The 26500-nt window shown below is 39.9% G+C and overlaps 2 protein-coding genes across 2 annotated transcripts in view; one reads left to right on the top strand and one right to left on the bottom strand.

The window, feature by feature from the left end:
* The first annotated feature begins 979 nt into the window (after positions 1-979).
* Positions 980-6704, top strand: TMEM252 (transmembrane protein 252). Its single transcript, XM_042447262.1, has 2 exons — positions 980-1323; positions 5072-6704. Exons 1-2 carry the CDS (start codon positions 1046-1048, stop codon positions 5340-5342), a joined length of 549 nt encoding a protein of 182 aa, XP_042303196.1. The 5' UTR covers positions 980-1045; the 3' UTR covers positions 5343-6704.
* Positions 6705-8145: 1441 nt separating this feature from the next.
* Positions 8146-26500, bottom strand: part of PGM5 (phosphoglucomutase 5) — a 67141-nt gene continuing 48786 nt past the window's right edge. The window contains exon 11 of the mRNA XM_042447752.1: positions 8146-10921. Coding sequence (XP_042303686.1) covers positions 10832-10921 — 90 coding nt within the window. The 3' untranslated portion in view covers positions 8146-10831. The remainder of the gene's footprint in view (positions 10922-26500) is intronic.

The following is a 26500-nucleotide window of genomic DNA, read 5'->3' as shown; positions in this document are numbered from 1 at the left end:
CATTGGTTTGATTGCACTCTTGCATATTTCTGAATAAAAACCTTAATTCACCCAAACTTGAAATCCTCCTCAGTTAGTACTGGATGCAGGTGGAAACGATCTTCAAGTTACCCAACCTTCTGCTAGCCTTCTTGAGCTAAGCTAAGTCCCCCAAAGTTCTGTGCCCCTCAGCTGATATAGTTGATGGGGATCCCCTGTCCCCCTACTTCTTTGGGTAACAAGATATAGAAGGATGAAGGTTGATCTTCTTTTCCTGGCTGTGCAAGAGCGGTCAGACAGTGCCAGGGTGCAGTTCCACATGAGTCATTGATCGTTTGAGGAGGGATCCCCCTGGTGCTATCCAGTTGCCATCATGCAGGTGGAGAAGCATTGCATAATGAGGTACTGGCTACCTCCTTGCACTGTGTCTGAGAAAGTAGCTATGCTGGCATAAGCCCCTGATGATACCAGTATAAACCACCAAGAGAATTCTGGCATAAATGATTTAGCTTGCCAAGAATAATCCAAACATGTAGCAAAGGAAGAATAATCCAATTTACAGTGATAATTTTTCCTGTCCATGTATTATTCTATTAAATAAAATATGGAAATCTATAGAATATCCTTGTTTTAAATTTAGAGCATTAAAAAAACCCTACACTTGTGGCAAGCTCTGAGAGCATGAAGATGTTGTTTTTTATTAGGCTTTTTAAAATATAAAAGCCTACACTTGTGCAAGAAGTTGTGTATATTCTGGGAAAAGTCTTACACATTCCAGTCCAAACTGCCGTAAGCAGCCTAGGCAGCAAAGTTTGCTGAGTTTATGCTGGCACTGAAACAATACAGGAAGTATATGTTGTCTTTTCCCCGGCAGTGTTTTGATTATAAATTAATCTCTTGAGATATTGTGACTGCTTCAAATGGTTAATGTGTATAGTTAATGATTATCGGAGCAGGTGTCCAATGAGCACTTTTCTCAGCGCATATAAAGCCTTGAGGGAGTTAGGCAGGAAAGAGCACATGAGAGAAACCCAGACAAAATAAGCGACTGGGGCTAACTGCAAAGATGTCAAAGAACCTCTTAACCTTTCTCCGCTTCTTTGTGCTCTTGCTTGGCTTTTCGATTATTTGCTTAGGAGCCTTTTGCATCTCTACAGGTGCCCCTGGCTGCAAGTGCAATAGCTTGCCTATAGCCTATTTTCTGTTACCCTTGGGGTTCTTTCTTCTCATCACTGGGATTTTCTGGAGCACTTATCATGAGGCCAGTAAGCACAAGAGCTTATTTCACAGCATTTTATCCGGAAATCGTAGAATCCGAGAGAGCCATGTCAATACCATAGACAGGTACGTCTCCAGTGTTTCAGTCCACGGTTCCAGTCTTTGCATTTGTTCAACATTTTGAATCCTGCACACATTATCATCTCTTTTACCTCTTTTTTAGCCCAGTCCTTGCATTTTCTCCATTCCAGTATCTCTCCAGTCATTGGCTAACCCATAATTTCTTATGATGTATTTGATAACACCATTCCTTGTCTCCCTTCCTGATACTATCCAGTATTTGTTAAGTCAAAAAGCATGCTGTACTTTTATTTCTATTATATTTTAAACGTACTTTCATTTATTTTCAGTATTTTAATAGGCTTGTTTCATTTAATGATTTCAAAACTTTTGTACAATTTATTATTTCAACTATATTTTGTTTAATTTACTGGAAGCTGCCTTGTGTCCTATATTGGGAAAAAGGTGGGATATAAATGAAAAACCACTATTAATTTTTCTTCCCACCCAGTTTTGTGCACATTATTTTTCAACATATGTTAAGTCACCAGTTTAAATCTTCTATTTTAATCTATTATCCATTTATTATAGCTGTGCACAATCCATTGTCTGTTATCTTGCTTCCTATTTGCTTAAATGTTTTTTATATTTGCTTAGTACTTTCCTGATCAGGGCCTATATTAAAGACATCAGATCTTGTCTGATCTTAGAAGCTAAACAGGGACAGCTCTGGTTAGTATTTGGAAGAAAGATTGCCAATGAATGCCAAGTGCTGGAGGTTATATTTCAGAGGAAGGAACTGGCAAAACCACCTTGAGTATTTCTTGCCTAAGAAAATTCTGTGAAAATTAATGGGGTGGCCATAAATCAACAAATAATATGAAAGCATATATACACACAACACACATGGTTTGTATGGGTTGTGCATCAGTTTCTATGCATAAATACATTTCACATTTAAAGCCATTATTTCATTCTCACTTACTTTTAGGCCACTGTTAAAAAAAACTGTGGTTTTTAAAAAAATTAATGTTTTGAGTTGAGATTACCTGTGGGCCGAACTCTGTTAGTGGGATTCTCTGTTGCTGCTCTTTGGAATGACATGAGAGGAGGCACTGGGAGCCACAGGGCGAATTTAGGAAAATCACCTTCTCTCCTCCTAGTGCTTCCTTTAGTGGGACAGTCCATCTAATCCAGTGGGCTGGATCCAGATTAAATTAGTAGTATTTTGAGACTACAGTCAGCGCTAGGTATCCACGGATTCCTTATCCACTGATTCGGCCAGCTATGGCTTGAAAATATTCAGATATAAATTCCAAAAAGCAAACATTGGTTTTGCCATTTTATATAAGTGATGACATATTGCTATGTCACTGTAGTTAATGAGACTTGAGCATCCACGGATTTTGGTATCCACAAGAGGTCCTAGAATCAAACTACAGTGGATAACAAAGGTCCACTGTATTAAAATCAGTGTGAAAAACTAGGTATGACCAACTTAAATTTTAATGAGGCCTCACCTGACTTAAATCAAGATCCCAATACATTCTGCCTTTTTCCTTTCTTTGCATAACTACAGCAAAGCCAGTTTGTTGTCTTCCATTTGTTTAAATAACTGACAACAGTGCAGGTTACAGTTAGTGAATAAATGAATTAAGAATATCGTTTCTTTATTCAATATTTAAAAAAATGAGAAAAATTTATTCTGCAGAAAGTCCAGGACACTATGATTAGAATTTTATATTGTTTTTCTGTCCATGCACTCTTTTTTGTTTTTAGCATTATAAGGAACATTTTTTAAAAGCTAAAAAAAAGTCTTAGGTCAATAAAAGCAGTAGAAGTTTCCATTCTCTTTTCTAATATTTTATGACTAGTTCAGTTCTGGAAACAATTGCTTACTTAGTTCCTCCATTAATTGAAAAAAAATCTGATCCATATTTAACTATTCATTTAATTTTATTCCAGTCCTTTAATAATTTGGTCTCTCTCTCTCTTTTTTATCCAACGTTCACTGTTAACATTGCCAGTCAAAGAGCCAGTGTAGTGCTAGAGCACTGGGCTTGGTGGCAGCAAAATCAAATTAAGTTCCCAGCCCAGTGAAAAAGCTCCTTAGATGACTTTCTGTGAGTCACTCCCTCTCACAGTTGTTATGAACACAGGAAAAGCCTGTGTGCTCTTCAGAGGAAGGGTAGCATTAACAAATGTAATCAACGAATTCCTTCTACCAGGGCACTTCCATTTTACTTTCAGTTGATTTAAGCAAACACTTTAATGATGGAAATGATTATCCAAAGATGGCCTGTGACATACAGCACACATCCTGATGGGCTAGATTGCAAGCGCTGAAGGATTCTGAATAGCAAAATAATGAGTTTAAAATGATTCCAGAATATTATATGATATAAAGTAGAATCTCAATCTTTAAAAAAATCTTATTGGTATAATGCAAAACCCTACACTCATAGGTCTCTGCACTATTTTTTCAAATAGATTTTAACACTCTAGATTCCATATTGTTCAAGCAGTGCTCAGCAACAGAGCACTTCACTGTTATCTGCACATCCTGCAGTTTATATCTATGTATCTCAGCCATTCCTAGAGTGAAGACTGCTGCTCTCACAGTAAGAGTTTCCATAAGTCAAAGTGGCCTCCTGCCTGGTAAAGTTTGTTAATGGGCCATGGATACAAATGTCACTTCCTGTTCTGTTGTGGTAACAGCATCACAAACACTCACAATCGACAAAGCAGCAGCTCTATAAATACAACACAGCATGGACCCTGGTTAGATAACCAGAAATAACGCTTTGAAACAGCTTCTAGCCTGCACTTCCCAAATAAATCATACTGTATAAATAAGCTTAGACAGACTACAGGATTCTAATAGAAGGCAGGGATATAAAAACTAGGGGAAATCCTTCCTTATCCAAATCTTATGTCATTGTCAGTGGTAGATATATCAAAATTCCTAAAAGCAGAGTGGCTACCTTTCTGGGGGCTACCTCCAAATTGCCCTGAACATACCTTATCTTCTATGATTTTGGAAGCTAAGCTGGGCCAGGGCAGGTCTGCTTTAGGGCTTGAAAGACAGACCAAATAGTAATACCAGGTATCACCAGACAGGACTAGGAAACCATTCTGCTTGAAACCCTAGAGAGCTGGTGCCAATCAGTTGACTGAGCTAGATGGATCCACAGTGTGACATCTGACTCAGTATAAGGCATCACCCTATGTTCTTATGTTTGAATTTTGACCACGAGGGGGAATGTGGAGAGCAAATGCAAGGACTGAAGGCCAGATTAGGTCTGTGCAGACATTTATTGTTGTTGTGTGCCAACTTATGGCAACCCAAAGTAGACCCTATCATAGAGTTTTCTGGGGCAGAGAGTGTGTGACTCACCAAAGGTGGGTTTTCATGACTGAGCAGGGATTTGAGCCCTGGTCTGCAGTCACAGTCCAACATTCAAACCACTACACCATACTGTCTCTCATACAGCAGAAATTTGTTATTATTGTACCTTCAAGTCATTTCTGACTTATGAGGATCCTAAGGCAAGCCCATCACAGGGTTTTCTTGGCAAGTTTTATTCAGAGGGGTTTTTGTCAGTGCCTCCCTGAGGCTGAAAGTGTGATTTGCCCAAGATCACTCAGTGGCTTTCCATGGCCGAGATTCGAACCCTGGTCTTCAGAGTCATAGGTCCAATGCTCAAACCACTGCACCACTCTCTACACCAGAGATACACCAGAAATGTTATATACAGTAGATGGTTGTACATCCTTAAAAACAACTTGTGTTTTTGTCCTGTGTTATTTGCAGGCCTGACTTCTACCCTCCCTCTTATGAAGACAGCACAGATCCTGAAAAGCAGACATTTCCCCTGCCAGTCAGCCCACTGGAAAGAGAGAAGGAAACGTATAACATACCTCCACCTCTGTACACAGAGAGCAGCTTTGAATTCATTGACGAAGCGAGCACCCAGGAAGAACAGCCGCCTTCATATGAAGCATCCCTGAAGCAGGGAACAACCGAACATGATTCAACACCTATAGAGACTTCTAGCCCACCTGTGCCAGAGACCAGCTGCTAATGAAGCGGCTTGTCAGAAGGCTTGAGCAGGACATGGAAGAATGTCTGCTGTTCTGGGAACCAGGCAGCGGCTAGGGCATTGTATGTCAAATGCTGTGGAAGTGGACGGAGCACAGGGCTGCTCTATCAATGTGCATTGGGTGCCAGGGTAGCCTTGTGAGTAGTACTCAGTGGCTGGCAGTGTGGCATTAGAAAGGTTATTTCAGAAATAATGTGGTACTCTCAACCAGGAAAACTGCCTAGTGTGTTTAAGGCTATGACTGATGTCACTGGGTTCAAAACAGTATAGCTGGCTGGTTGCAATACTGTTCACTTTGGATCTGCTTGTTTACATTGTTGTGGTTTTACTCTGCCCATGTGAAGAAATGGCAGCAAGAACCAACACCATCATGTAAAGAGCAACAGCAGCAGTATCAAATAAACTGCCAGAGGCAGGGACATTGTGGAAAGAGTGAAAAAAGAAATCCTAATGATTTCTAATGATGAACTATGGAGGCATGTGCGTGCACACACATACACATGTTCTAAATGAAATCAGCTGAAGGGAAGCATTTTATTCTTCCTTTGGCATTTACAAAGATGATGGGAGGCATTTTTCCAGCTTTAAACTCCTGAGGGTAAATAATACATCTTGTAACAGAGAGACAGTTGTGGTGGCTGAATAAAACTAAATCTTGATTGGATCGCAGAGTCTAATTTTACAGCTGAAGTAACCAAAAGGCTTTGATTTAAACTCAGGTAGTTTCACTAAAATATGTACAAATAACACTGAAGAATATGGACATAGACTGTTTTATCTAGGCTGCTGAATTGGCTTTATTTTGTATGTAATTGTTGTGGCATTTTTATGAAATACATATAGATGGTGGTCCTCAGCCACATGCCATGTGGACAAAGTGTTGTTTAGGATGAAATATAATGGTGAAAGCAGTTCTTTGTTGATGAGTATTTCTTTTGAAAAATGCTATTGGTATTAATAACATAATTTCCCCATTATGTTTAATAACTGTGTCTCAGGTCTTGAGGGGAAAAATTCCAAAGCTGATGTCTTGATAAATGTGACCAACTAGGTATGGAAACCATGAACACTTGAACTATAGAATAACTAGAATTGGTGCATCTGATGTCGATGTGTGATATCTGTTTACATCTCCCATCAGCTTTGACATCCATTTTCTTTGTTAGCAAAGGCTAAATGTGGGATAGAAAATCTCTTGATGAATTATCTAACAGTTGGCATTTTGTAATGTAATCTAACAGTTGTTTATTTTGTAATGGCCATGAGTTTGTACTCTGCTCTGGGACCACCTGGTTTACATACTGCATTGCACTTTCTTCTAATAAAGTTTTGTACTGAAAACTGTTTTCAGAGAAAACTAGTATTTTTTAATCAAAGAGAAGAATACTTGTTTCTATATTGGACAACGACAACAACAAAAGATCTGACATGGTATGCAATACATTACAGTTGAACAAAGTAAATAAAGGTTAATAAAGTGCTTAATGGATGAATAGAGAAGTCCCACAAGAGACTTTTAATAGTATAGTCTCACAGGTTTATCCTTATATGTATGTTTTTTCTTGTGTCCTTATCATGTGAGGATTCCCACCGCCATTTTAAAATTTTCAAGGAACTCATGGCTTCCTTATGTTTCTCAACATTCCCAAACAGAATAATTAGATCAATTGTCTTATTATTTTCTATACAGCAGTTGTCAGAATAAAGTAAGATTATTTATTTCATTTATCTTTATAACAGTATTGAGTTAGATTAAGAGCCAAAAATATTTCCAGTAATGTTAGATATGAGCACAGTTTCATAGTGCAATTCTCACAATGAAACCCAACAAATCTGTGCTGAGCAATTAAAATTTCCTGGACATATTTTGACCATTATTAAAAACTGTCTTGCAGCTAAGGCATTACTTTGAGAAACTAATGAGCTCTACAACTAGTTTTGCCTGCCTGAGAAACCTGTGGAATGTGCTTCCTATAATGAGTCTTTCTATATCTTCCACAGCAAACAGCTTTTGAAAAAAGATTCAACTGCAGTTTGCATTGTGCCATGAATGTCTTGTATTGACAGTAATTTGCAAGGTCATGCTTAAAAGCAGCACTTTGGAAGCTGATTCTTTTTTCATAAATTGGCCTTAAGATTTGTATGTTCTTTGGAACCCTCTCCACTCAGTTTGTCAATAAATTAGAGTGCACAGAAGATAAAATCAAGTAAAACATGTAAAAACAGTAAATCATGGGAACATAGGTATACATTTACTTTGGTCCAATGAACTGTTCAGCTTGCTTATCTACTGCACCCACCTAAGAAGCTATCTGTGATGTATAACTGACCTCCATTGTTTGGAGCATTTTCATGTGTAACAAACTATGACTTGTTCTAACAGTGTCAAAATCAACAAACTCTGAACTGCCCACAACATGCCAGAGTTTACAGCATCTCAGTTTGTTGCCTTCATGCAATAAACCCAAGCAATATACCTTGTGTAAAATAAAAAGAGGAACTAATACACATTATCAGAAGCAGCACAGTGATGTTCAAAAATCCATGGCAAATCAGAAATACTATGTAGTTTAATTTTTAAAAAATATTATAAAGGTCTCCCAAGTTTTATTCATCTTTTAGCTTTTTCATCCATGGCTGTCCTGTTCCTTTTCACAGTAGTAAAACCAATAGCAATCAATGAGACACCTCTGCTTAGGAAAGGAAAACCATGATGACAGCACATCACCCATGGGGTATGTGTGTGCATGTACTAACATTATACAATAACGATCCGGAAAACCTATTTTGATTTACAGAAAAGAAGTTTAATGATATTGCAATAAAACACTGTGCTCTTAGAAGTGAGGAAATGTTCAGTGCCTCATTTACTTAGACACAAGTTTTTAAAAGTCTTGTTTTATTACACCATATCCTATCATCAGCAATTTCATGCAAGGCAGAAATATAACACTGCATGGTACTACATGTCATAGCAAGTGTCAACAAATATCAAAAGGAACCAAATCAGTATCTTAAAGCACAAGGGTACTAATGCTTGCACTTGAACATTTGGCCATTGCACTGGACATGACTATGCTATGCGTTTCAGATTGCACAAATGCCCTTTCAACAAATGAGAAGCAGCCACACCTCTGTTCCCAAAGAAGAAAAACATTCAAATGAGTCATATGCACAAGGAGTTCTCATTGTTTCAGTGTCCTTTGCCATTGGAACCATGTCATTCCTTCACAAATACAAGCACCATTTGCTGTGCCCAGGCATTCACTGAACAATCCTTTCTCCTCTGCTTCATCTGTTCAATAATGACTCATCCTATGATAATGTATTTGGTAGACTTTCAGACAGCTAAGTGAATTAGAGAAATGTTTTTAAAACTTCATTCAATTTATTATACTTCCACAGGCAACATAGCTGCTGTTTTATGTGGCATGGTCTCCCCTCTCCACCGAAAAGACATTCAGAGCTACAACACTTCTTTCTGTTAGAGCACAGTTCACATTCCTTTAACCAGTGTTATATGAAAATAAGTGTAATGCATTTCACTTGTTAATTAATGCACTCAAAATGAAGCCTCTTAATTCCATAGACTGCTAACTTTTCCCCACCCCCTTCAATGTCTTGAAAGAACCAGAATACTACTCTATTGTAAATGACTCTGGAAAATGTTCAGGGTCTTCAGTAACCTCCCACAGTTCTTTTAGCACCACTAGACCTGGAAGTGGCACTAACCCAAAGAAAGTTATATCATTTTGTGCGGGCTAGTTATCTTAGTTTTGTTAAGTCCTGTTGTTGGACTCATTTTAAGAGATTCACTCCCACATTATAATTCCAAATATGTAAATAATCCCTTTAAAAACCAGCCCATGAACTCAAAACACTGTGCTTCAAAATACCACTAAATGGTGACATTCAGTTATCATGCACTTAAGGAATCAGAGCACAATACCATTTTAATCTCTACTTCTGGTGATAAATAAACACTCAGTGAGGAGGCATTTCTGTTCTGTTCATTTGAATTCTTTTGAAATTAGAAATTAACTTTTTAAAGGAGCCACTGAAAACTTCTTGTATAAAATGTCTGACCTAGCCATGGTCATTCATATTTAAGTAGTAGAAACAAATTCATACTGAGATACAGTTTGTTAAGGTTTGGACTCCAATTCATAACATCACATTTATTTTTAAAAGGCAGGAGGATAGTCTAGGCAACTTTCCTCCAAAAGACAGTAAAATTAACAAAAGACATGGATCTCTGCCAAAGCAGCTGCAGTAGCTCAATACTAAAAGGTAACCCCTAGCATTGTTCAATAATAATGGAATAGATAGCTCCTTTAAATTAAAAATGTACAAATTATGTTTGAATTCAGAAAGTGGCTAAGTGGAAAAGAGACATTGCATTTTTTTTTCTTTGCAAGCATGTAGACCACCTGTGTAGTATTTGTGTTGTTGGTGAATATGTGAATAATACAGCAGACAAGAGCAGAAAATGGGAGCTGTTTGCCAAAGAGTTGGTTCCATGGTAATTTTCTTCCTCTACCCCTTGGATTCAAAACTTTAACTTACATAAAGTATACAAGAACATAGCAGATGCCAGGCTTCAGCTGGTACAGAAAAGAGCACTTATTATTTGTGGAACTTTGGCTAAGTGATTAGGCATGGCTGTTGCTAACATGCTTTAGAAATCATGATCTGTTAAACAGCATCTCAGCATAAAGCTACACTGCATGCATTTAGAAGTAAATTCCACTGATCTCTGTGGGATTTACTACCAGTTAACCACACAGATGGTCAAGTGGCTTAATCAGAACTAAGAGAGATTGGAATACCCATACCGGCAGTTTCTGTACATGAGTTGTATTGCTTTGATACTGTGTGTTGTATGGCATTTAATGCTAAAGGAAAAATGCATGGCATTTTGGGTAGTATAGGTAACCTCTCAAGAACTGAACCTTGCCCTTTAACTGAGCTTGTTAAACTTTAGTTAAAATTATGACATCAACCACTTAGAATGAAAAAGTAAGTTTGGAAACCATATAGTATAAATTTTCCTTTGTTTCTGAGATTTTTGAATACACTTACACTTGAGTTAAAACTGAGATCCTGAAATACTACCACCACCTGAATATTCAAACAGGGGAGTATGTAGCCCACTATTGCTTCTGAAACACATAATGCTAATATCTTTGCTGTCATGCTGGCAGAACATAATATTAGAACATAGATATACAGAAAGCTTTTTCTTTGGTTAATTTTGTGTATAAGAATATACGGAAGCCATATGAATGTAAGTGCATTGCTGTCTTAAAAGAAGAATGAAACCAAATATGAGCAATACTGAATTTTGTGTTCCCCCACATTTGCTCTCAAACTCTTAGAATTATATAAGGCACAAACAGCTGATATGTTGTAACATCCTCTTTATCTCTTTCCTGTTAATCTTAGCCCTGGGGTTTTGATCTTCTCTTGATTCAGGTGATGACAGTAGGTCCTTTACGGCCTGTCCTCTCGTGAATCTGAGATATTTTCAGTGCAATTGCTATGAGAGGACTCAGCACAGCCTAGAAGAAGAAGAAGAAAAAACAATAAAGTGGCATGATGTAAGACAAATTAAGATAATTAAAAAGGGTTCCCTCCCCAAATTTTTAATAAGCAATGATAGCTCAGAGTATATTTGTGTGTGTTTGTATGTGTGTGTAATTACTGTAATAGGCAGTTCCACAAGAACTGATACCCCAGCTGCATCCATTCCTGGAACCGGGGGACCTGGAAACAGTGGTACATGATAACCTCAAGACTTGAATTCTGTAATGCGCTCTACATGGGTCTATCCTTGTGCCTAGTCCAGAAACTTCAATTACAGTTGGCTCTTCCCGTATGTGGGGGATCTGTTCTGCACCCCACCGTGTAAGGGAAATACCACTTAAACTCAAGCCCCATTAGAAACACGGGTGCGTGCCACATTGTTTCTTCCGAGGTGCGGGAGAAGTGTTTCCGGTGTGGCTTACAGCGTATGCACTGTAGTTCAAAATATGGCAGCCAGACTAGCCACCAGGACAGCTAGAAGCATCCAAATAGTAATAATAATAATAATAATAATAATAATAATAATAATAATAATAATAATAATAATAATAGATTTATTTATATTCTGCTTTTTCCTCGTGGAATCAAAGCGGATTACAAAAGAAAGGTATTGAATACAAAAAATATATCCTCCCCACCAATTGTAGCATAACAAACATAATAACAATAAAATAATTATACAAAAAGTAGAAATAAATAATAAAGAATACAAACATAATCTAAAGTACATGACATAGCATAATGCCTAATAAAGATACAAAATCCAAAATACATAAAATGGTAATAATTAAGGCATGACATCTAGATGGCAATTCCCGACATTCACCTGGCAGCAAAATAACAGAAAGACAATACAATAATGCAACACAGCAATAAAACAGGAACAAGAAGAGAACATGGTCCCTTTACTTCCACAATCATTATATAATAATAGCAAATGCAACTCTAATGGAATGCAACCTATCTTAAAATCTCTTCACTGGTTGCCTATTACCGTATTTTCCGGCGTACAAGACAACCGGGCATATAAGACAACCCCCTCTTCATTTAAAAACTGGTTACGTGTGCTGGTTCCCCAGGCCTCTGCTGAGGCCTGCAAAGCCTGCCTCATATGCAGGCACCGCCCTGGCCTACTATAGGCCGAGTTAAGGGGGCCTGGCACCCACACACTCCGACCTCCAGGGTCCTCCAGAGGCCTGGAAGCCGGTAGTAGGTTGGGCGTGCACACACCCACTTCCAAGGGCCCCAGAGGCCTGGAAGCCGACAGCAGGCTGGGCACATCGGCTTCCAGGGACCAGGGAGGCCTGGAAGGTAAGAGGAGGTCGGTGGCGAATGTGCCGGGCCGCGAGGCTCTCTAGCGGCCTCTGTGGCCGGGCTTAACCCGGCGTATAAGACGACCCCCAACTTTTAACACAATTTTTGAGCATTAAAAAGCCGTCTTATATGCCAGAAAATATGGTAGTTTCCGAGTCCAATACTAGGTGTTGGTAATGACTTTTAAAGCCCTTCATGGTCTGGTCCAATGTATTTGCAGGATTGCCTCCTTCCATATAATCCACCCCGCACACTTTGGTCCTCTGGGAAAAACTTACTGTAGCCAATAATGACCAGGTTGGCTGCAGTTAACCAAGAAGGCCTTTTCATCTACTGCTCCCAAACTATGGAATGACCTGTCAAGACGGATCTCTTCCAAGAAGCCTTCCCTGAATAATCCACTTGGTCACCAGTTGTTATGGACTACAACACAGAATACCCCAATACTGTCTCTGACTGATTTAATGACTTACGTTATTTTATCATTGTTATGTAAAATTATATGCTGCTCTTTTAGGAGGGAAGTCATAATGGGATAGATAGATAGATAGATAGATAGATAGATAGATAGATAGATAGATAGAATTTTATTTTGTTGTAAGCTGCCTCGATCCTGCTAGATGTGGGATGGAAATTTATATTATTATTATTATTATTATTACACCACAAAAATAGTTCAGACAGATACAGATTCAAAATACACAGTAATGATTTTATTATTCTGGTTTCCTTTTCATCTAATCAAATAGGATTCAGCATGACATAATGACAATTTAGCATAGTCATGATCTGGCTTGATAAAGACATATAATGAAATTATAATACTGCATAAAAGTCCAAAGTTTTAATTATTTTAATTATATAATAAAATGTGCACAAAAGGCTGAGGCTATTTAATGAGCCTATGTGCAGGTCCTAGGCTAATTTGCAGGAACCAGAGGGAAGGTTTCCAGATCCTTCAAATGCAGCTAAAGCCTTGGCTTTACATATACATCAAAATGGCTACAATACAACATAAAATTGATACACTTAAACTCCTGGTTCAATGGGGTTAAGTAAGCCCAACTGTGTCATAGCCTAGATGTTCACTGAGAAAGAGGTGCTACTTTGAAACAGTTTAAAGAGGGTCTTCAAATTAAGTATCTTAAATGATATCCGAGGTAATAGTTTATCCCCATTTATTGCTTGAGCATTTCTGAGGTCAAACAGACCGGTGGCTTGGAGTGGCCTCTGGCTGCTCCATCCCCAATCAAGACCTGAAAGTTGGACTACAGCACAGGACCATGGCAACTGGACAACCCACTCTGAAAGTGGACCGCTGCCTTGGTCTCGAATGGGCCACCAGCGAAGAGCAGGCCTTTCCCGACCCTTTTTTTCCAGAGCCCTGAGACTGCCTTAATGGCACTAGATCATCTCTAATTTTGGGAGCTATGTAGTGTCAGCCACCAATACTACTTGGATGGGAGACTGCCAAAGAATACCAGGTGATGTAGGCTACATACATTGAAAAAATAAATACATTTTTATCTTACTCTTCCATTGATATATCAGTGATACCACTTGGACCCTTTTTAAAGAGAGCAACGAACTTACTGCTCTTTTATGCTTGCAAAGCCAGTTCTGGAAAGTGTTTTTAAAACTTTCCAAACTGAAATATATCAATGTAAAGTCGAAGGCTTTCATGGCCGGCATCCATAGTTTTTTGTGGGTTTTTCAGGCTATGTGGCCATGTTCTAGCAGAGTTTCTTTCTGATGTTTCACCAGCATCTTCAGAGAAAAAAAACCTATGAAATATATCAATCGATAGCCAATTGTATAGAATTGAGACCAGGTGGTTCTCCATAATCATCTCACTGGTTCACTTCTCTACATTATCCCAGGTTTTGTTGCATTACAAAAGAGCCAACTCTTTAAAATATTTTAAATAAAAATGGAAATAAATATAAAGAATGTAGGATATTGGCGTGCACAAGATTTAGTAATGGCTCATTATTCAGAAGGCTTTAAAAGAGGATTAGAACAAATCACTTCCCAAAATGGCTAAATGGAGTCCATGTTCATCTTGTAATGGATAGATAATTCAAAATCCAAAGTTCAATTTCCTTGAAATCATTATTTTACAGTGATTTGTTTCCTGCCCACATATCACATATTATCTTTGCATTTTGCAGAGAATTGTAATTTCTCCACTTTTGAAGTTCACTTGTACACACTATATTGATAAAGTCATATAATAATTTTATAATGTGCTAGAATGGGTCAGTGTTCCTGTTGCCATTGATAAAGCAATATAATTCATATGCATTTCAAAACTACTGCTTAAGGAAGAAGGTAATGAAAAAAGAGAGGTGAAGCAACGAGGTGATATTTAGGCCCGTTTCCACTGGCTTATAAAGAGGATCCAGACGCAGATTATGGGGCATCGTTCCCATTTGAGCGTGCATTCGATCTTCATTGCACCGATATCGTTCCCATTGGAATTCAGATCTGATCCCCAGGTAATCAATTTTTCCTTGGAAACCCCGAATCAGCGGTGGATAAACCAGTTTAAAAAGGGTGCACATTTTTAGAGGTTTTTCCTGGATCTCGCGTGTCTGATTAGGAGCAAACAAATGAGAACGAAAGGGTGTCTAATTTGGGAACTTGGGGTTGGGAGGAGCAGTGCTCAAGAGGCTGACCTGGGGGTGTCACCCACTTGTTCTCTTTCCTGCATTGCCAGCGCCATTTTCTCCCGTTCGCCTAGCCTTTCCCCCGGTGGAGTGGGAAGCAGGGCAAGGTGATTGCATGTGTAGACAAATGTGTTGTTTTTTAAAAAATAAGTTTTCAATCACCCAGGCACTCTGTTGGATGTCCAAACATAGCAAATTGCTACAATGACTTCCAAATATAGTAAACACATTACGCCCCCCTGCAACCTCCCCCCTGCTCCATATTCATAGACTGACGTGTGAGGAGACCCACTGAACACCATTTTTAACTATTCTTTTTTCTCCCCCCCCCTTTGCCTGAGTGCCTCAGCAGTAGATCGGCTTTGCATTACATACCTGCTTCATCGTCTCCCAGACAGCCCAGGGAGCAATGGGGGAGGCAAAGGGACTTTGGGGGTGGGTGGGGGTGGATGCTCCTTTTCCCTTCCCAGAGGGGTTTTGGGAAGACATAGGACAGCCTGGGAGGGAAAGGGATTTGGGGGCATAGAGGCTCCTTCTCCTGCCAAAATGCATCAAAGCAACTGACGTCACCGTGATGTCTAATTGCCTAAGCGCTTGATTGACAGCTGCTTTTAAAAAAAGAGGTTCCGAAAGGGCAATGGGAACGAGGAGCAAATTACTCCACTTTAAAATACAGCAGGGGGAAATCCAATGGGAACGAAAACAGGGGTCAAAATAAATCGAGTCAATTTGCGCCCTTTCATAATGGAAATGAAGGAACAGATTCGAATTAGACCCGGAAAAAAATTCGAGTCAGAATCACGCCAATATAAGCCGCTTTACCTGCCCAGTGGGAATGGGGCCTTAGAATGAAGAAATGCACCCTGAATTCTAGTTGCTACACAGTATCAATATTTTTTCACTATCATTGGAATTATATTTTACTTTATGTATTTAAAAATATGACACTTATAAATATTTATTTTTAATCAAGTTAAGAGTGCAGTTCTGTGTTATTCAGTAGTACACTTGTACCTACGGTTTCACTTTTCATGCTTTTACTTACCCACTGTCAGCCACAGTCCCCAAAAATATAACATAATCCACCCTTATCTATGGTTTTATTCTGTGTGGTTTCAGTTACCTGTGGTCAATTGAGGTCCCAAAACATTACAAATATAGGGTTTGGTGCTATCCATAGTTTCAAGCATGGGGGTCTTGCAATGTATCCCCATGAATAAGGGAGTGGGTGGGTGACTACAGTAAATCCATACAATATGACATTATTCCAATAGTCTTGGTATAGATTTTAAACTGACAGGTAAACATTCTTCAATTCTCTGAGATTCTTGCCATTCCTTTCTGTACAGTGTTAATTATTTAAGGAAACTAAGCATCCAGGCATTTTCAGAAAAGCAACAGTTTCAGAATTTCAAATTCTCAATGGATTAGACTAAAGTAAGAAGATCTGAAGACATTCGAAGTGTATTGATTTTTAAAAAATGCTTCCGTTTCGGTATTCTAAAAACAGCTCATATAGAAATCTGTTAAATGAAACATTTCCCACTAAGGAAACAAAATTATAGATAATTTTCTTTGCTTTATATCTACTTGCTGCTAAAGAGGTAGGAGCCGTAGATAGAGCTTGGAAGTGTTACTTTTTTGGCCAGTGGCTATGTGGGCTACATGAACCTAAGGCCCCAAAAAATAACTTTTCCACTTTCTGGCAACAGTGCAGTAAATAAGGAACAGTATTAAAATTGGGAGCAGTGCGGTGCAATGGTTTGAGTGCTGGACTGGGGACCAGGATTCGAATCCCTGTTTGGCCATGGAAACCCACAGGATGACTTTGAGCAGGTCACATTCTTTCAGCCTCAGAGGGAGGCAAAGGCAAACCCTCTCTAAACAAATCTTGCCAAGAAAGGCCTGTGATAAGTTTGCTTTAGGGTATGACTTGAAGGCACATGACAAAAACAAAATCAAAAACATTTTACTCTCATGCTTTTTACCTCCTAGACTGTGTTCATCTTGCTTTGATCGACTGACATGGACGAGATTTTTCTTTGAGCCCAGCCTCTTATACAAAGGTGCTTCCCCTCGTCTTAATTAGACAGGTCAAAATATCTTAAATAATTCAGTGTTTCATATTGGCAGAACATTCGGTATTGTTTTCCAGTTCAGCACACAATGCCTTTGAATATAAAAAAGCATCATCTCTATTGCCAGAGATTTATGGGACAGGAAATAAGTTCAGATTGGTATTTGTGTTTTACAGGCTGCAAAGTTATTAGAAACGCACTGCAGGTCTCCTCAGATGTTTCCAGAATGGAAGGCTGTGCTTACTCCTGGCTTTTCCCATGATGCAATTCCATGTGAGTTAACCTCTGCCTGCACTGAAAAGGATTTTAATCAACATTTAAGTGGTGCAGTGCACACACCACTGTCAGTCATGCTTTCAGTTTATGAGTTTTTATGACTTTATACACAGTAAGGTTTTTAAAAATATGAAATGCTTTAGTATAAAAATGCCAATTTCTAATCCAAATAATAGCATGCTAAAATACCAGGCTTATAAATCAAAGCAAATAGGAGATAAAACAAGTCAATAATCAGCACCTGTGCAGAACAGCCAATCAAACCTGATTAATAAACATGACAACTGGTTTCAGCTATTTATAAAACTTAGTGCATTTCCATTTACATTGGTGAAACTCAAAGGCCTCTTCTGATAAGCTATAAAGTGTATTTGGCTTTATAGTTAGCATAACTAAATAAGTGTTAGACCATAGTTTCTTCATATGAAAGAGACACAGAATAACCTTGATGATTTCTGTGTTGGCAAATGAACAAAATCTTCAAAGGAGAAAGGAAGTATTAGGGAGGCATTTTTAAAAAAATGATTGACTGGTACCTGATGTTAATAGGGTTTTATTAACTGTTTAGCACAGGTGTTGATTGCTAATTCTTGGTTGCTTTTCTCTCACTTGTAAGCCAAACACTGAGGCTGGTGTTTTATGCAAAAATATTTTACATTTTATAAAACTTACATGTTCATGAAGTTCTGGGAACATATACACTGGATGCATCATTGTTTTCACCAACATGTTTAAACACAACCTATGAAAGTTTATTGTTACTGAAAAACTGGCACTGTGCAGTGTCAAAGCAATGTGTGAGTGTGTGCACAACAGTAGTGTTTACACCAAGGGTGGATTGTGATCCACCTGATGTTGCTGAAATGCAAATCCCAGTGGCCCTAGCAGCATAATCAATAGTGAAGAGGGTGGGAGTTGTAGTCCTACATCATCTGAAGAGTAAGATGATTCCCATCTCCGGTTTTCATTAGCCAATTACATACTATGACCTGTGTGGGCCATGTGTACATCAGTGAAGGTTTAGATCATAGGTAGAAGGCCAAGGGACCAGAAGCCCCTGGACGGCCACATCCCCCCATCGTTAGAGGAGAGAAAAGAAGTGGTATACTTCCTCTTGATGTAACTCTATGGTAAGCCTGCCTGCTTGAGAATCTGCTAAAGCAATAGGACCCTTTCTCCAAACTCAACCTGGCAACCTTCATGATGGCCCATGTCCTGTTGCTATGTAAGGCCAATTCTCTAACTTTTTCCTTAGTGCTTGTGGGTCAAGAATGGAAGGATAGATAACAGTGACACTGATAGGAATCACTAGTCATGTAAACAATCTATTTGAAGCTGTCAGAGCAGGAGGGGCAACTTCTTAAAGTGGGGTAGACCTACTGCTTGCTTGAACCCACTGGGGACCACACTCTGCTGCCACTGAAAGTAATACTGCATTGTGTATTTCAGTAGCATAGCAGTGCAAGAATTCCTTCCCATGTTTTCTTTTTTTTAAAAAGTCATAAAGAAACACAAAGCGGAATCAGAATCACAATTCTACTTATAAACAAATTACAGACTTCCCATATGGAATAATTTCAAAGTTAAAAACTGCCTTTTGCTACCCCCATGACACTGAAATTTGGCAGCTAAATTGGTAGCAGAGGATTGGTGAGGAAATGACCCCTTCACCCAAACTTACTCATCCATTTTGTAACAGATTCATTTACAGGGACTTTCGCCAAACCAGGAGCATTTCAGTTAAATCTATGTAGGACTGAACTTCTAAAATTTGTGACCTGTAAAAATAAAATGCTGGAAAAAACACACGAACACAAACATACTCTCAGAGGGGGTTGCAGAGCCACATTGCCATCTAAGAAGCTTTAGTGTGCCACCTACCACCCACTGAATTATTCTGATTTTTTCCAAGTGCCCTCAAACACCCCTATGGGTCATTGAGACAATTCTGCCATGTTTTCAGCTCTCTTTGGGCTGTTTAAGGCCCAGGAGAAACCACTCTTTCTGAAAACAGGAAGAGACACTGACATTTGGAGGTGCTGGGGGTGTGTGTCTTGTTGTTAACTGCCCTTCAGATGACTCCGAATCATGGCAACTTTGTGAATGAGACATCTCCAAGATCCCTTGTCTTCCACTACTATGCTTAGGTCCATGGGTCCTTGACTGAATCTGGCATGAGGTCTTCCTCTTTTTCTGCTACCCTCTACCTTCCCTAGCATTATTGTCTTTTCTAATGAGTCATTCCTTCTCATGATATGACCAAAGTTCAACAACCTCAATTTGATCATGGCTTCCAGGAAGGTTATGAACTTATCTTCACTAAAATGCTTTGTAAGCTAGACATTTATTTATAGAACTTTGAGTAAGACAAATGCTTAAATTGTACTTTACCAGCAACTAACACTTGACTGAATCTACATTTGAATTATTCTTTTCATTTGTTTGTTGTGCTGAAACTAAAGGGGATACACATCTGGTCACCCTGCTTCTGAGCTGTATACAGCCCCGGGGATGAACACTGCCTCACCACAAGTACTTCCAGCAGGACGATGAGTTCTATGCGCAGAAATGGGGTAGCCATGGGAAGTCCTCTGAACCCCATGATAGCAAACTTTTACATGGAACACTATGAAAAGCAAGCCCTGGAAACAGCACCAAAAAAAGCCTACAACATGGTTCTGATATGTGGATGACACTTTCACTATTTGGAGCCATGGAGAAGAAGATCTGACCGTGTTTTTGAACCATCTGAACAATATCCACCCAAATATCCAATTCACAATGGAAAAAGAAAAGGAAGGATCATTGCCATTCTTGGATGTCCTGGTTATCTGCAGACCGAATCAACGATTGGACTACACAGTATACAGAAAACCTACACACCCAGACAGGTACCTACAAAAGAACACCAATCATCACCCAGGACAAAAAAAGAAGCACAATAAAAACACTGGTAGACTGTGCAAAAAGGATCTGAAAACTCCACTTCCTGGAAGATGAATTGAAGCACCTAACCTAGGCTCTACAGGCTAATGCTTACTCCAGTTTGGACATCAGAAGAGCTGCCAGACAGGAAAAAAAAAAAAAACAACAGGAGTGAAGACAGATAACCACCCAAAGGGAAGGTATCCATACATCAAAGGAGTCATGGACAGAATAGGGGAACTAGTGAGGAATCACAACCTCCAAATGATCTACAGACTGACCAAGAAAATCCATCAAATGCTGCACTCGGTGAAGGACAGGAGAGACTCTTTCACTGCTGCCTGAGTTTACAGCATGCCATGCAGCTGTAGACAAGTCTACATAGGGACCACCAAATACAGTGTCCAAACACGAATCAAGGAACACAAGAGAATCTACAGACTGAGCCAGCCAGAAAAATTGGCAGTAGCAGAACAAGTCATAAACCAACCTGGGCATAAAATGCTATTTGAAAACACTGAAATTCTGGTCCATGACAACAGCTATCACGTCAGAATGCACAGGGAGACCACTGAAATCCACAGACACCTGGACAACTTCAACAGGAAAGAGGAAATGCTGAAAGTAAACAAAGTTTGGCTATCAGTACTGAAGAACACCAAAATCAAGACTCAGTACATACAAATGAACACCACCCACGGTCAGGGGGTTTCCCCACAGACAATGGGTTGCTAATTAAATAGACACATATCCACCTTGCATATCCTCCTATCCTGAGGCCTTGCCATTTACCAAAAGACCGACACATAGATTAACATGTATTATTATTATTATTAAACTTTATTTCTAAAGCGCTGTAATTATACACAGCGCTGTACAAAGTCGGTAAAATTAAAGAGAATATAAAAGCCTGCCCAAGGCGTACATTCTAAGATAATAACAATTAAAAGAGGAATAGATAAAATTACCATATAGAAAAGAAAAAACAAATTAAAAACATCAAATATAAAACAAATCACATCACGTCAAATATTATCAGACAGCCAGATGACAATCACAGATTCCCTGAGAACGCTTCCCTAAACAATATGGTTTTCAGCTCAGCCTTAAAGCTGGTTAGGGAAGTGATGAGCCGTGCATGCAGAGGAAGAAGGTTCCAGGAATGAGGGGCAGGAAGAGAGAAAGGACAGATCCGGGATGGGGCAGAGAAGATCCTGGGTTGAGAGAGGAGACTTTGGCTACCAGAGTGGAGAGTGCGAGTAGGGATGTAGGGAGAGAGAAGATCGGTTAAATAAAGAGGGGCCAGCCCATGCAGGGCTTTAAAGGTGAGTAGCAAAAGTTTGTACCTGATGCGGAAAGGAAAAGGGAGCCAGTGAAGGGAGGACAACAGAGGGGAGACATGATCATAACAGCAAGCGAGTGAAATAATGCGTGCAGCTGAATGCTGAACAGAAATTAATGGGTGGAGATGAGAGAGGGGAAGCCCTGCCAAGAGGAGGTTATAGTAGTCTAGTCGTGAGACCACTAGGGCATGGACCAGTGTCTTTGCGGTAGAAGCTGAGAGATATGGACGGATTTTGGCGATATTATAGAGAAAAAATCTGCAGACTTTGGCTGTAGTCTGGATCTGAGGGATAAATGACAAAGAGGAGTCAAAGATGAAACCAAGACTGTGGGCTTCCTGGACCGGCTGGATAGAGACGTTATTGACAGAAATAGAAAAGGAGTAGTGAAGGGTGGGCTTAGGAGGGAAAACAAGAAGCTCGGTGTTTGACATATTGAGCTTCAGACGCCGATGGTGCATCCAGTGGGAGACAGCTGTTAAAAAGGATGACACTTGCTGCTCTAGCTCTGGCGAAAGATTAGGGGTGGAAAGGTACAGCTGGGTATCATCGGCGTACAGATGGTAGGAGAAACCAAAAGAACTGATAAGTTTGCCAAGGGAAAGTGTGTATAAAGAGAACAGAAGAGGACCCAAAACAGAGCCCTGAGGAACTCCAACAGATAAGGGAACAGTAGACGAGGTCTAACCACCCGAGTAAATCACTTACTCCCAACCAAGAACCACACACATGTATATATACGCCCCACACTTCCATGCCACCAGCCCTGAAGATGGCAGCCACAGATGCAGGTGAAACGTCAGGAACGTGGCCACATAGCCTGAAAAACCCACAGAAAACCAGGAGATGCACTTTCCCAGCTTCTGATACTAAGCACTATACTTTTGAAAAGCATTTATTATTTTATTTTATTTACTGTATTTATACTCTGCTCTTTAGCCCTCAAGGCAGTCAGAGCGGCTTACAGATAGTTATTCAGATGGTTCCCTGCCCTCAGGCTTACAATCTAAAATGACATGACACAAAAGAAGAAAGAAATGATGGTGGGGAAGGGTATCAAGTCCAGTGGTTCTTCTCTCCCTGTGAGGCCTGGACCATGGCAGATGGACTGGAGGGAGGATCCTTCTTCTTGCTCTGGCTAGCCCTGATGGAGTCGGGCCTGCCTTTTCACTCCCTCCCAAGCCATATGATGTCAGATTTATGTTTTATAACTTAAATAGACAACATTATAAATGTATTTATACATTTATACAATTCTTGGGGATCAAATCTGTATTCAACAGTTTATATTAATATAAGCATTCTGTATTAACTAGTGTTTAGAGGTGGTGTTTTGTGGGACCGTTTGTTCTCATGAAAGAAGAATAACTGGTGGCTTTCAGGTCTGTGAAAGTCTAATATTGTTTGCTGTATATATTAAGTCTACCGTTAATTCTTATTTTTTTAACTAAAAAAAGCCTTACTTTGCTTTAGGTGTATGAAAGTTTTGCTGTGTCTGAGAGGTTGACCGTTAATGCTGTTTTTCGCAGCCTGATCCTAACCGTAATGACCTATTTCTTTAACTTAAAAAAACTTGCTATTGCTCCTAGTAGCAGCTCAGCTGACCACTCAAAACAGCACCATGCCCTGTCTCAAGGAGGCAGTAGTAAGACCACTCTTAAAAAAGCCCTCCCTGGACCCCCTGGATAGAAATAACTACAGACCAGTCTCACTACTACCATTTTTGAGCAAGGTGATCGAGAGAGCGATCGCCAATCAACTACAAGCAGTCTTGGATGAAACGGATTTTCTGGATCCATTTCAAACCGGATTCAGGACAGGATACGGAGTTGAGACTGCCATGGTTGCCTTAGTTGATGATCTCTGTCTGGGCATCGACAGGGGAAATGTGACCCTGCTGGTGCTCTTGGACATCTCAGCGGCATTTGATACCATTGACCACAGTATCCTTCTGGAACACCTGAGAGAGTTGGGTATTGGAGGCACAGCATTGCAGTGGTTCCGATCCTACCTCTCGGGCAGGTTCCAGATGGTGTCGCTTGGGGACAGCTGTTTGGCCAAGAGGGAGCTCAAATCGGGGGTCCCTCAAGGTGCGATTCTGTCCCCAATGCTATTCAACATTTACATGAAGCCGCTGGCTGAGATCATCCAGAGACATGGGGCGGGGTGTTATCAGTACGCTGATGACACCCAAATATACTTTTCTATGTCTCGGACATCCTTCTCTAAGGTTGGCATCTCTCCTCTGAATGCCTGTCTTGGGGCGGTAATGGACTGGATGAGGGAAAACCGACTCAGGCTGAATCCAGGTAAGACAGAGGTACTTGCTATAGGAACCCCGAATCCAGGAATGGAGTTGTGTCAGCCAGTTCTGGATGGGGTCACACTTCCCCTGAAGGATTCTGTTCGCAGCTTGGGGGTGCTTCTTGACTCGTCACTCCAACTGACAGCTCAGGTGGATGCGACAGTCAAGAGCGCCTGCTATCACCTTCGTCTGATACGCCAACTGCACCCCTTCCTGGAGCCGAGGGACCTGGAAACAGTAGTACATGCACTGGTAACCTCTCGAATGGACTTCTGTAATGCGCTCTACTTGGGCTACCCTTGTACCAAGTTCGGAAACTTCAGCTGGTACAAAATATGTCAGCCAGATTGATCACGGGAACTTCTAGGAATGACCATATAACACCGGTCTTGAAGTCCCTGCACTGGCTGCCTATTAGTTTCCGGGCAAAGTACAAGGTGTTGGTGATTACCTTTAAAGCCCTACATGGCTTGGGCCCAGAGTACTTGAGGGAACGCCTTCTTCCCTACTGGCCGCTCTGCACACTAAGGTCCTCTGGAAGAAATCTACTACAGCCAAAAAAATCTAGGCTAACATCTGTCTCCCAGAGGGCCTTCTCTACTACTGCTCTTAAACTATGGAACGACCTGCCGGAGGAGATCCGTCACATTTCCACTCTGGCAGCTTTCAAGAAAGCACTCAAGACGGATCTCTTCCGGCAGACCTTTCCAACTTAGTTACCCTCCCCAGATTTAGAGATATTTGTCCCCTCATCTGTCATTTTCCCCCCGTCAATGTTTCTGCCTATTTTTTGTTTGTTCAATGTTTTTAATGTTTTTAATGTTTTAATATTATTACTGTTTAATTCTGTTTTAGTACTGGGAATGAGGGGGGGGTGGTAGGTCTAGGGTTTGATTTTTTTAACTCTATTGTAATTTGTTGTATTTTATTGTTGTAACCCGCCCGGATTCTTCGTGATTGGCCAGGCTAGAAATAAATCTATTATTATTATTATTATTATTATTATTATTAAAACATCTATGATAGATTGCTCTGCTGACTGAAGTGATTGACTGAAGAAAGGATGAAGATTTTAATTACCTCAGAACCAAGATATTAATATATCATCAGGTCCTGAAAATTGATTGTTTCACTCTTTGGGGGACATTTTTGCCCCACTTCACAAAATGACTCAAAACAAAACAAATAGACAATCCCAAACCAACCAACCAACCAACCCACCCACTCACCCACCCACCCAGGGCCAAATACTTCAGCCCAGCATCAAATCATATAGGTTCTTTTGCATGTCTGATAATCTTGCTTATACTGTACTGTATTCCATATAACTGTTCTTCATTTAAGAGCAAAGATAATTTTGTAGTCATTTACAATTACAGCCCAATCCAACTTTTTATTTCAGGTGAAACTTTAATCACTCTAAAAAGTCAGTTCCTGCACAACTCTCCCATCTCCTTGGAAGGGCTTTCTTGTAAAGTTTCCCACCAATCAGGCAATTATGTTACTGCAGATGTTTGTTGCACTGTACTGAAACGCCCTTGGCTTTTAACTCCTCTTTGGTACAGAAAAGATTTTGTTTATAAATACAAGAGAACTCTCAGGCAGCTTCACATTTCTTCCTTACAAGGAATCTGAAACTTGCTTGGACTTTGGCATCTGTATTTCCCAACTGTAATATTATTATGGCAAATCACTCGGCTACATATCTGCTAAGTAATTCTCCAGACAAATTGGTTATGACAGTAAGTTATTTTAATATGGTAAATTTTAATTTAGAATGGTGCACTTGGGCAGAAGAAGAAGGAGGGAAATATCTAGGCTTTTCTTCAACACATAAATCTTGATAGACTAACATTTCCTTCCTTGTCCCCATGGGAAAAATCTAATTATTTTCACCCCCATGTATTATGCGTATAGAAGTTTTTACAGAACTGTTCCCTACAACAAATCAGAAAGGAGGGGAAGGAACACATTCTTCTCATTAGCTAGTTACACACAGCGAGCCAGCATACTGTAGTGGTTTGAGTGTTGGACTATGACTCTGGAGACCAGAGTTCAAATCCCAGCATGATCAAGGAAACCCACTGCATGACCTTGGGCAAGTCACACACTCTCGGCCTCTAAGGTAGGCAAAGACCCTCTGAACAAATCTGGACAAGAAAACCCTGTGGCAGATTTAGTTTAGCATTGCCATAAATCGGAAATGACATGAAGGCACGCAACGAAGTTATAAACAGACTGATCCTAACCACAATTACCAGGACCACTGAATCAAATGCTATTCACTTACAAGTATCTGTACATAAGTACTGTATACAGTATAGTCTTATTTGGGCGGTGCCCAGTAAAGCCTATCCTTGAACCACATGCCAAAATAATCATTTTGTCATACCTCTGAGCATGTGAAGCCTGAAATGGTGCTTTGACTACCTCTCAATGTACCCTTAAATATTTCTTAATATTTTCAGCCGGGCTGGAGAGCACCCTGGATTAGTGTACCCCATCACTAACTGAGCCCACCAGATGCTGTAGTGAGAAATCCAGGGGTAGCATTACATGACTTAGCTTCCTTTGGATAAGACAGCACTGAGATTTTTTTGTGGCGTTGAAACAGGAGACTGCTAAATTAAAGTGGTTACAAATG

Source organism: Sceloporus undulatus, chromosome 2, assembly GCF_019175285.1.
Source record: "Sceloporus undulatus isolate JIND9_A2432 ecotype Alabama chromosome 2, SceUnd_v1.1, whole genome shotgun sequence".
Taxonomy (NCBI): Eukaryota; Metazoa; Chordata; class Lepidosauria; order Squamata; family Phrynosomatidae; genus Sceloporus; species Sceloporus undulatus.
Note: the sequence above shows the minus strand (reverse complement) of the source record. Positions and strands in the feature narration are given on the sequence as shown.